This window comes from Chiroxiphia lanceolata, chromosome 2 (genome assembly GCF_009829145.1).
Source record: "Chiroxiphia lanceolata isolate bChiLan1 chromosome 2, bChiLan1.pri, whole genome shotgun sequence".
Lineage (NCBI taxonomy): Eukaryota > Metazoa > Chordata > Aves > Passeriformes > Pipridae > Chiroxiphia > Chiroxiphia lanceolata.
In genome coordinates, this window is record NC_045638.1 from 41,276,490 (window position 1) to 41,289,150 (window position 12,661).

A 12,661-nucleotide genomic window follows, 5' to 3' on the forward strand; every position below is an offset into this window, starting at 1 on the left:
AAGACTTTAACTGATTGCTAAAATTCAGAGCCTTTACAAAACAAAGGAATAAGTAAAAGGTACCTTTACGATATACCCAGGGATAAAATTTATATAGTGCTTAGGCTGCTCTCCACTCATTGTATAATACTGCTAGATGACTTAATGAGTATATTCTGCCCACACAAATGCAAAATGCAAAAGCCATCCGAATAAAACATGTAACACATCTGTAACCTTATCTCCCCCCATTCCAATTTAAGAAGCATTAGAAGTTTCAGATGACATGTAAGTTTAACATGTTTAGGCACAGTGTCCCAAAACAGAAAGCACTTCTCAAGTGTAACTTGAAGAAACATCACAGTAACAGTCACATATTAGTTACACATTTTAAGGAAAGAACCCATTCATTAAGCAAAACACACAACAGAAAACAATGGAGATCTAAGCAGTTGCTTATGAAAAACTGTTTTTGAAACTAAATATCCTACATCAAAAAGTCTCAACTAGTGGACTAGACATGCAACAAACAAGATAAGTGATCCCTTTACAAATGTGCATTAAATTAAGATGCTTCAGTTAATGTCAAACTTGCTCATTTATCCGAAAATTACCAACACTGATTTCTTCTCTCCTTCTCCCGGTTCCTTTGAAAATCTGCAGAAATAAAGGTTATTGAGACATACCTCCTCAGGAGTAGCATTGTTCCTGATTGCTTGCAGGAGGTAAGTGATCTTTGATGGGCCTGGAATATTCTCATAGGTCTCCTGCATAAAAATGGATGCAGCTTATTACAAACATGTACTAGAAAGCATGTGCTAAGCATTAATATGAACTGACTTTCCTTTTAAAACAACATAAGTATTCATCCAATTTATAAAAAAAAATAGCAGAAAAAATTTAAACCTATCAAAATAAAAATTTATGACCTATTTTAAGATTATGAGTAAAATCTTAGTTACCTAGTAAGACCTGCCATATTGGAATGATCTACATATGCATGACTACATATGCCACTTATGCGGTGAGTTACAAAATACAACAAAACCAGAACATAAACTCCTAGAAATACAACATACACAGAACATATCCTACTGGGAATCCATCATAGCTTCTATGATATCAAAGAATTAAGAACTTTGGAAGCTTGAGACTGAGCTGTGACCAATAGACAAATGTATAGTTTAAAAATTTGTTCAGTTCTGGTTTTCAACCTGTTTACAGCTTTTATCATGTTACAGGGCAGCCACATGTCTCAACTACACATTTTGATTAAGAATTTTTTATTTTTAAACTCCTGCCTGAACTTCAGAAAGAGAGACTATTTAGTCTCCTCCCTAGGAAGACCCTCTCAATAAAATGGAAAGTTTAATTAGAAGTTCAGTTATGTTGTTTTACATGCTTCTGGCATGCATTTCATTCACCTCAGCTTTTTTAATTAGATTGTTACTTAGAAGCTAGAGGGAAAACACAGAAAAAAACCTTTTGCTATCCAAAACATGGTATATGTGAGCATTTTGAAACTCTAAATGCTTGTTTCTAATACACTAAACCAACATAGGTAAGAGCAGGAGAATTACAAGCTGAATAGCAACCACTCATTCAGAAATAGTTCTATACTTAATAACTCTGAGTTACTTTTTGTGGACATAATCTTGAAGACAAATTATTCCACCCCTTCCACATATTCATTATCCCATCCTGAACTCAAGGAGCCTACTATGCAAAGCTCAGGTTCATTTCAATCAGTTCTCTGCCTGTCTGCTTCCCATTCCTGACACTGCAGCAGCTCCTTTCAATACTCTAGCAAACTTACATACCTTGAGAGCGTATCTGCTATTTTCAGTAAAGTAGTTTAGCTATCACACATTTAATATTAGACATCATCTTCCTCCCCTTTCTGTACCTGCTTCCTAGTAGGCCTTGTTCAGAGTCCATCCTCATTTCACATTCTCTCTAGTTGCCAATATACACTCACAGTCAATGAGACTGAATCCCCAGTGAATCCCTGCATTTAATCTAATCCTTTCATGGAGACTGTAAAATTAAATGAGATTTAGGGTCAGAATAGAAAGTCCTCAGGTTAACTGCTTCCATGAATGTATATATTCATATTGCACTATTATCTACAAATATAAACTAATACAGAAACATCAAGGTTCTCTAAATACTCGCCCAGCACAGACCTGAAGTTATGCTTTTATGGACAGTTGAAGCACTGTAAAAGCTGGATTCCCTCATGTCAATTCTGATAATCATGAACTTCTATTTTGAGTTGTTTAAACTCAATAAAAATGGCACCAACCTATGCAGTTGTTCACGGGCATAACTGTCAATTCAGTAAACTGGATTCAGAGGATGCTAGAGCAAAGGGGCAAGAGGAACTCACAGCCAAACACAGAACCTTCCATCTGGGCTGGTGGAAGACTTCTTTGCTGGCTTTACTACCCATCTAACTATCACCCTAACTATATACCTGGGTCCTGCTATGTCTTCATTCTTCTAGTTCACAATTAGTTCCTCAGTTACCTTATAGAGAGGTACAAATTTCTCACACAGCATAACAAACTTTCAGAATACATGAAAGCAAACATGTATTATCTACTCTCAATACTCATGTTGCCCCCAGTCTGAGAAATACACTTTAAGAATGAGCACAAAATTACCAAAACAAAGTAAATAGAAGTTTCTCTATCAAAAGACAGAAACACAAATAAGAAAAAGACATGCTTTTATAGTCAACAGACAACATTATAGGACAGATGGCAAAATAAACAAATCAGGTTTCAGCAAACTGGTCAGGTTAAGTTATGAGCACACTAGCACATGCACAGAATCACAGAATGATTTGGGTTGGAAGGGACCTTAAAGATCATCTAGTTCTAATTCCACTGCAATGGGCAGGGACACCTTCCACTAGACCACGTTGCTCAAAACCCCATTCAGTCTGGCCTTGAACACTTCCAAGCATGAGGCATCTACACCTACTCTGGGCAACCTCTTCCAGTGTCCCATCACCCTCAGAGTAAAGAACTTATTCTTAATATCTAATCTAAACGTGTCCTCTTTCAGTTTGAAGCCATCACCCCTTGTCCTATCACTACATGTCCTTGTAAAATGTCCCTCTCCAGCTCTCCTGAAGGCCCCCCTTAGGTACTGGAATGTGCTACAATATAAGGTCTCCCCAGAGCCTTCTCTTCTCCAGCTGAACCACCCCAACTCTCTCAGCCTGACTTCATAGGAGAAGTGCTCCAGCCCTCTGGTCATCTTCCTGGTCCTCCTCTGGACTCACTCCATCGGGTCCTTGTCCTTCTTATGTTGGTGGCCCCAGAGCTGGACTCAGTACTCAGGTGGGGTCTCACAAGAGCAGACTTGATGGGGAGAATCATCTAGATCCATATACATAAATTAAGTTTTCGGTGATCAGACCTTCCTCCCCATCCTTCTCTTTTTATGGCTTTTACTACAGTCCTCCCAGACAGCATATGACTCTACATCTTCATCAAGTCTAGTTTTCAACAGAACACCCCTCATTCTCATTTCAGTGATCAGACTTATCAGAAATAACCTGAGTCTCTCTCCTTCTGTCCTCTGTCTATACATTTATTTTCACCAGTTTTCATCGGATACAAATGAGAACCTGCTATTCAATTTAGCTGCAGTTATTTGAATCCTTTAAGTACTCAGTACTGCCTTCCTACAGTACGCACACTTTAAAAAACTGACTGGACTAGGCAGATGCTTAAAATCAAAAATGAGTACTGCATGATTCTAGGAAGCAGATATTTTAAAGGCTATGCAATACCTTTATCCAAAGAAATCTTACTGGGTAAAAGTTCATTAACCCACTATGAAGACTGAGCGGGGTTCTTCACAGCTGTGCATGGTGTAAGAACAAGAGGCAACTGACGTGAATTGCAAAAAGGAGGTTCAGACTGGAAGAGGTTCAGATCTCTGTTCTAATGAGAACAGTCAAGCAGGAGCGGGTAGCTCAAAGAGCTTGTGTAGTCTCCATTCTTAGAGGTTTTCAAAAGCCAGCAGGATAAAGCCCTGCATGACCTGGTCTGACCTGATAGCTGACACTGCTTTGAGCAAGCGATTGCATCCTGAGGACCCTTCCACTCTCAATAATCCTAAATCATAAAAATACTTGCAACACACCTTGACAATATGCAGAAACCAATGCTAGGTTCAGTGCAGTTGAATAAGTAAAAGGTTATACTACTTGCTTGTATTTGTATAGGAAACCAGCAACCTGAAAAGATATCACGTCAATTAAGGTTTCTTATTCTGACTGACCATAGTGTGTACGTACCTATGAAGATTAAAAAGTACTCCAACTCAGTTCCAAGCAAGTTTCTGACAAAGTATGCCAGCTGTAAGAATCTAAGTTTTAGAGTTCTTTTCCAATAATATTTTATTTTACAGGCATTATGACACAGCTGCCCAATAAATTTGCTTTGTTACAATTCTAATAAAGTTCATAAAGTTGTTAGAAATATTCTTATGTTATATGTAGGCAGTCAAGAAGAGAACAAAATTCAGCTCCTAGGGAATGGCTTACATCGAAGCTCTGTGTTCAGGAATGTGGGAATAGTTCTTGCTGCCTCTCTAGAAAGTGTTTGTGATAATCAATACTGAACTTTACTAGCTTTCTAAAAACATATATCCCCCTCCTTCTCACTCTCGATTTATATTAGAAGAATTTTCACTGCAGCATCAGGAATAATGCTTTTTATTCTTCACCAAACAATGCGCTGAACTCTGCTGACCGCTGGAGTGATGAGAGCGATAAAAGACCCGATGCAGCCATGCAGCGGGAATTCACGCTAAAGCTAGACGCTAGTATTTAATTCAACGGGAGAGATTCCCCACCAGGCTTGACAATGGAGCCTTAAGCACGACAGAGAGAGAAAGAATTAACGTGGCTTAGCCGCCACAAAGAATTTCAGCTGAAACAACACGTCTGAAAACTTTTTGCTGATAACAAGAGAAACTCAGCGTATTGAAAACGCTTCTTTTGGGTGAAATACTTCTTAGCTGACGAAACACTTGAATAGACACAGGACCGTTCCGAAAAGTTAAAAAACCCAACTACTGTGCAGCGGAGCACCTCGGCCCTGCTCCTGCCGGGGAGCGCGGGGGGGGGTCTCGGACCCCCTGAGAGGGGCGCCTCGGGAGCACACATAGAAGCGCTTCCATCACGCCAGGCAGCCGCTCTGACCTCCTTTGGGAAATCCCCCTCCGGCTCCCGAGCCACCGAGCGCCGGCCCCTCCAAGCCGCCGCCGGCTCGTGGCCCCCCCTGCGCGGCGGGGCCGGGGCCGCGCTCCGTCACGCCGGGTGGCTCGGGCGGAGCCAGCCGTGGGCAATGGGGAGACGCAGCACCCCTGGGGGGCTCCTACACGGGCCCCAGGGCGGACACACGGCGGGCGAGGGGCGAGAGCGGCGCCGGCCGCGCCGGGGCGGGCGCGGGGGGGTTACTGGACCCCTCGCGCCCTCTCGGGGCCAAGGGCCGGCGCGGCCCCCGCACCCGCCGGGCAGAACCGCCGCCATCGCCCGGCCCCGCCGCCCCGACCGGCGCAACGCCCGGGCTGCCCCGGCAGCAGCTGGTGCCGCTGTTCACACGTGGGGCTCGGCCGGCCCCGCCACCTCCCTGCCCCCCGCACGCCCTCCCTCCGGCGCGGCCCGGCGAATCTGACAGGCCGGCTCGGCGGCCGCGGGTGCGGCGGCCCCGTTACCTCGGCCTGCTTGCGGACCGCATTGTCTGGGCTGAGCAGGTTTCCGAGGAGGGCGTAGAACTGCTCCTGCTCCGCCACGGCCACCGCCACCGCCGCCATTGCTGCGAGAGGGAAGGAGAGGGAGGGAGGGAGGAAGGGGGAGCACCGGCCGTGCCGCCGGCGGGGGAACAAGGGGCGGGGCCGCAACGCCAGCCGCGCTCCCATTGGCTGCGGCGCACGGGGCCTCGCCCCCGATTGGCCCTGCCTACCCCTGACGTCCCGGCAGCTCGGGGCGAGGCGAACAGCGCGGAGCGACGGATCAACCGCCCCCAAGGGGGGTTGTCTCCTCGCGTCTCATTGGTGCGCCGTCGCGCCGGGGGCGGGAGGCAGAGACGGCGGAGCGCTCTGATTGGTATGCGACCCCGGTAGGCTCGACGGGATTGGTCAGCGCCGCGGTCGGGCGGTGCGGGCAGGGAGGGGTCGCACCGGGACGCGGGGCCGGAGCAGGGCGGGGGAGGGGAGAGAAAGCGCGGGAGATCTCGGGGCGTCACCGCTCGCCGCTCCGTGACGTTGTGCTGCTGTCCCGCCCCACGCAATCACAGGATCACAGAATCGCAGAAGTTGGAGGGGACCACAGCGGGTCACCTGGTCCAACCACCCTGCCCAAGCAGGGTCATCCCAGAGCACATGGCACAGGATTGCATCCAGATGCTTCTTGAATATCTCCAGTGAGGGAGATTTCACAACCTCTCTGGTCAGTCTGTTCCGGTGTTCGGTCACCCGCACAGTAAAGAAGTTCTTCCTCATTTTAGGTGGAACTTCTGTGCATTAGTTTCTGCCCATTGCCTCTTGTCCTACCACTGAGAAGAGCCTGGATCCATCCTCTTGGCACCTTCCCTTCAGATACTTCTAGACATTGATAAGGTACCCTCTCAATTGTCTCTTCTCAAGGCTGAACAGACCCAGATCTCTCAGCCTATCCTCATAAGAGAGATGCTCCAGTCACCTAATCATCTTTGTTGGTCTACGCTGGACTTGCTCCAGGAGCTCCATGTCTCTCTTGTACTGGGCAGCCCACAGCTGAACACAGCCCTCCAAATGTGGCCTCACCAGGACTGAGTGGAGGGGCAGAATCACCTCTCTCGACCTGCTGGCAATTCTCATCCTAATGCACTCCAGGATAGCATTGGTCTTCTTGGGCACAAGAACACGCTGCTGGCTCATGGACAGCTTGTTGTCCACCAGGACCTCCAGGTCCTTCTCCGCCGACCTACTTTCCAGCAGATCAGCACCCAGCCCATACTGATGCATGGGGTTATACTATCTCAGGTGCAGGACCCTGCATGTGCCCTTGTTGAATTTCAGAAGGTTCTCTGCCCATCTCTCCAACCTGTCAAGGTTTTACTTGACTGAATAAAATGTAATTAGTGTTTCCTGTGATCATAGGGAATGTCACAGATTCCTACCGTGCATGGTGAGAGGTTTTAAGCATTGCCCTGCTCGCTGGTGGAGGACTCTGTGTCTCAGGGTGCACCAGGCAGCTGTTTGGGGTGCAGCTGTGGGGCACTGCTGGCCAGATTGGGTACTGCCTGTGCTGCTGCTTGGCTGTGCCCAGGGAGTGCCAGTGCTTTAAAAGCAAGGAGGGTCAAGCCAGCAAGGTGGTAGGGAAAAGATAGATAGATGGATAGGCTGATAGAAACATCATCTTGACTGAACCAAGAAAGAATTGGAGGCAGGGCTAGGGAATGATTTTAAGCTGGCTGCAAGCTCAGAAGGGCCAAAACTGAAGATGAAATATAAAAGTAAGCATGCTTTCTAGCGTGAAGTGCACTCCTGTAAATGTCCTCGGAACTCAGCTCTGTGGATTAGGGGCTTACGGCTTGTCACAGGTTCTGGAGGGCTTTTTGGATGTCATCTTGAAATAGGCACAATTTTCCTGCCTTTTTATCACCAGTGCTTTGTTTGAACTTCAGTAAAGTCTGTTTTCCATGCATTAACAAATAAATGTATTTTGTTTCATCTTAACATGTCTTAACAGTGATTTCACTATAAATCTATAGTAGGATTGTTAGCTGAAGAATACAATATCTGATTGGGGTTAGGGAGAGAGTGTAAACCACAGGATATGGAAAATTGTTTTCTTGCTTGTACTGGTTTTTGCATCTGTAGGTACAGGGAATGGGTTGTTATATAAAAACTATCTCGTTTTCTTTGAGAAACAGCTGGGCATATAAAATTGGTCATTTGCCTAAGACCTGAAAAATAGTTGCCAAATCATCTTTGGAGTACCAGGGATGAAAGTCAGATTCAGTTAGAGCTCCTTTGGAAGGGGAAGGCAGGAGCAACCTGATACAATTCATTAGAGCAGGCCAAATGAGAGTGTCTCTCCACATGTGTGCATGTGTGTGTTTCTGTTCCTGAGCGTGTAATGATCAGTGAACTCAGAAGTGTAATGTTCCAGGAATACATTTGAATACATTTCACCCTGGTATTCAAAGCATAGAAGGGAGCATCTGCGCTGAGTTGAGAAGAACCTGCTGCTAAAGTCAATGCTGTTCCACTGCAAATCCTGACAGTTTGGTGAAAGCATAATAAAAATTTCACTTAGGTAAAAAGCAGTTCAGATATTGGAAAGAGTCCCAAGTGATTAAAGTTATCGATAATGCAATGTGATCAGAGAGTCTGCCACGTCAGGTGATTGTTCCCACTCGGTTTAAAGCTGAGGTGTGGGAAGCAGCCAGAAACTATGTTGAAGAAGCAGATATTGGCACCAAAGATGGTTTGAACAAGTACCTGAGGAGAGCTCAGATAGAACCACAAAGCAGCCAGCAGTAATGTTGGTATTGTTGGATATTGCCTGACTGCTGCAGTCTGGTTAAAAAAAAAAAAAAAGACAAGGTACTAAAAACTATTCCACACATTTTGAAACAAAGGAAGATGTTCATTAAATAGCAGAAGTCAGAAAGACTACCTTGATCTCTTCTAAACAGTTTAGATCCAAGAAGTGTGTTGAACTGTGGTTTATCCAAAGAAAACTTACTGATGATTTAAAACTTGGACAGATTGTGAAATTGAAAATTCAAGTCTTCAGAAAGCAGAAGCTTTACTGAATTTCTATTAAACTTCACAACTCTTCAAACAGATGGATTATAAAGAGAGAGAGAGCTGGAAAACTGTTTTATTATACCTGAGGAATGCTATGTTTCTTCCAGAGTAATAGGAGATGTGGGATGACAAACAAAATGAGGAAAGGTGTCTCAGATTCTTGTAAAATACTGTCTGATGCTGACTTAGAGGCGAGGGTTTGGCGTGTATGTATTACAATGTTCAGAAGCAAAGAATGAGTTGAAGGTAGAGTAAAGAAAGATAAAGAAAAGAAGATAGAGCAAAATAAATTCAAGAATAGTTACAGGCCAACTTTGTCCAGATTTCTTAAGATGTCAGCTCTGCCATATGAGGAGATCTACCATAAGTGCCCATTGATGGTCCATATGGATTCTGTATATTCTACATATCACAAAAAATTACCATCATGATAGCCTGAGAGGCCAGAGAAGAGTTAAAAATGTGGGAAGGCAGATTTCCAGCAGAAGTCAACCGAATGGAGAAAGTTGATGTCAGTGGGAAGCTGTCTTCTAGCGGGAGCTGTCAGAAGATATCTTGGCAGAGCAAGCTATCTTCAAAGAGGACTCAGAGTCCGAAAATTGTTCTGACCAAAATATGGGGTAAGGCAAAGAATTACAGTCCTGTTAGTAATGAGCATCGGTAGTGGACAACAGTTTTCACAAATCTGTTTCTTGTGCTCAGAGTTCAGAAAGGACACAGTGGTCAGTTCCTGTGCCCAAAGCGTGGGGGTCGGATGCCTGTAACTAAAAAAGGTGCTGATAGAAATGCTGCTCTTTCAGTTCTGCTCCAAGAAGCCATGACCTGTAGCTTCCTACTGTCTTTCTGTGTTGGGAAGGCAGAGCTGGGCTTGGTGGAGGTGATACAACGACATCTAGCCACAAGCTGAGAGGTGTACTAAGCTGCTGGGAGTTTGGAGAATGGCCATCAACCCACTAACAAGATCCCAAATTCTTGGATGGGAACTTTCTGAAGCTGTTGAAATGGTTACTAAGCTTAATGACAAGACAGGAAAGCTTCATGCAGGTTATACAACAGATCCTACACACTGCAGACTTGAAAAGCTATTGTATCTGTGAAGAAAATTTGAACATCATGTAGAGCTGTGAAGAGGCATCCCAGACTTCCCTCCTGCCAGATTTACTCTTTGAAGTCAGATATTCCTTAGAGGACATTGAACTGAGAGAATTTTGCTACTCCCAGAAAGCAGAACTCGTAGGGACAATTGAACTGAGGGAATTTTTGTCCACCCAGAAAGCAGAACTCATTGGGACTTAAATATATGTCTGGAAGAATTTTCTGACCAGGTATACCTGATAAAAGAGTTCACTCTAACCTTACTAGGGACCACCAGACAGTGCAGAATGAAGTGTACTGGGCTGGGATAACCTGGGGAGATAATTGACTTCTAGAGCAGGGCTTTTCCCTCTGGCCATTTTACGGAAGAATGATAAAGTGGAAGAAGTAGGAGACAAGGTTTTTGTGTGTATTACAGGTAATTCTACACTGAGGCTGTGCCTGCTGTATCAGAAGACAAAGTGGATAATTTACTGAATAGTCTGAGCAACACCAAGTTCTACAACTTCACTAAGCTGCATATGCAAACCCCTCTGGCAAAATAGTAGTTTGTATGCATCACGAATTGTAGGCCTTTGAGTTCAAGACAAAACAATGTGATTTTGTAAATTTAGGAGGCACCTTTCTGACTCTTATAAACCTAATAGTCATAGGACTGCATGATTTGATGTATTGACAAGACAGAGGCTGAGAAGAATGCAAAAAATATGAGGTTTGTATTAAAAAAATGGATAAAGTATGAAAAAATAAGTTCTAGCCAATAACAGCAAGAGATAGGGAGAGATGTAGCTACTCTCCTAGAGACTAAGATAAAGACACAGTTGATTAGCTTGTACCAAAAACCCTCAAACAAATAAAAATTGATTATTCATAGAGTTTCTTTCTTAGAATGCAATAGAATTCAATATTATAGAATTCAATTATTATTGAAGATTTGTAGATTGCTTCAGTGGTATTGTTGCTTTTATTAGGGCAATTTATCAAAAACATCTATCTGACAAGTTGATCTAAGCAGAGGCTTTGAGCAAGATAAACTTTTTTACCCTCCTTGCGTTAGCCTCATGGCTAGGCTTTGGGAATGAAGATTTGGGAAGGGCTCTACTCACATTTGCTACAAGTGCGCTGGTGGCTAAAAAGGCCAATGCGAGATAGACAAGTCCAGTTACAAAAGGCACAGCAGAAGGACTCCTTAGGTGGTATCGGCAAGACACGATTCTTTCTGCGTTGTCTTTTCTCCTCGAGAGTGATCCTGTGTGCTTTCTCAAAGGCATCAGCAGCGTTATAGATGGTGTGTCTCCAGACCTCCCAACTGGAGGCCAGAGTAGACCAGTTATGTTGATCAATATGGCCAAGGCTGAGATGTTGTTTCAGGGCGTCCTTGTATCTTCTCTTCGGGGCTCCTCTCTTGCGGCAGCCGGTGGCAAGTTCACCATAAAGCAAGATCTTAGGGAGGCAGTGGTCCTTCATCCTTGAGAAGTGTCCTGCCCAGCGCAGCTGTGTTCTCAGCAACATGACCTCAATACTAGTGACAGCTGCTTGTTCTAGAACAGACGTGTTAGTCACATAATCTGACCAGTGGATGTTTAGGATTGTACGGAGACAGCACTGATGGAAGTGTTCTAAGAGTCGCAGGTGGTGGTGGTAGATGACCCGTGATTTGGACCCATATAAAAGAGTAGACAGCACAATGGCTCTGTAAACACTGATCTTTGTATTTTTCTTCAGGTGTTTATTTTGCCAAACTCCTTTATGGAGTTTTCCAAAAGCACTATATGCCTTTGCTAACCTGTTGTCTATCTCTCCGTCAATCTTACCTAGACTACAGGAAAATACTTGAATGGCCCTGCTGGTGCTTCAGATGCAGGTCTGTGGAGGATGCTTTTCTTGACATGGAAAGAGAGTATGGCTTTTAAAAGTGAGATATGAACAGAATTACTCCAGAATGAGTACATTGTCCCTGTGTGGGCTATTAGGTGAAACATTATTTCCTCAATCACAGATTCAGTGTCCCCAGGGAATAAATAGCAGTGAGATTTTTGTCAATGTCTCATAATATTCATGGTAAATGTCCTTCTCCCTAGAGGGAAAAACTTGACAACATTACAAGGAATTCAGTTTTGAGTGAGTGAATGTTGGCAGGTCTGATTACATATTTATTTTTTTGGCAAGCCCCTCTGCTCCAAGCATCTTGCCAGGCTGTGAGGGAATAGGCAGATTCACAACCCTTTTCAGAAGTTTCTATTAGTTACTCAATAACCCTTTTATTCTATAGCATATTTTACAAGCACACAGGATGAAAGTAAAGTCATATTCTTTCTGAAGCAATGAAAAAGGTACTGTTGTATACCTGCTAAGCTCCCACAAAAAATTTTGCTTTTCCTACTGAAAAAATTGAAAGCTGCCTGCTGCATCAAGACGGTAACTTAACAGCCTCCTTGCTCTTGGCTGGTTTGACATTTTGTCAGGTGTTCTTCAGAAATAATGTAAAATCATGAAAACCATTGTGGAAATGCACTACTGCTGTATCTAGGTCGTCTTACCAGAATTCAAGGTTCGGCTGAAGTTCCTCATCCCTTCAGCTTTGACTCTGCCTTATTGTTGCACAACTTCATTTCTTCTTCCAGCTTCCGTATGTGTGGGAGAAAAGATATTGGTAAATAGTCACAGTTCAACCCATTTTTCTATATTGGTAGAAAAATAGACCTTTCAGCAGAAATCAAATTGGTGACTGTTTTTGCATTAGACAGAGCATTAATTGATTTGG

The 12,661-nt window shown here is 44.1% G+C and overlaps 1 protein-coding gene across 1 annotated transcript in view; it reads right to left on the bottom strand.

Annotated features, from left to right (window-relative positions):
• Positions 1-5,909, bottom strand: part of IPO5 (importin 5) — a 42,690-nt gene extending 36,781 nt beyond the window's left edge. The window contains exons 1-2 of the mRNA XM_032679211.1: positions 5,719-5,909; positions 666-746 (exon numbers count right to left, since the gene is read on the bottom strand). Of these exons, the coding sequence (XP_032535102.1) occupies positions 666-746; positions 5,719-5,817 (180 nt within the window). The 5' untranslated portion in view covers positions 5,818-5,909. The remainder of the gene's footprint in view (positions 1-665; positions 747-5,718) is intronic.
• Between the last annotated feature and the right edge of the window lie 6,752 nt (positions 5,910-12,661).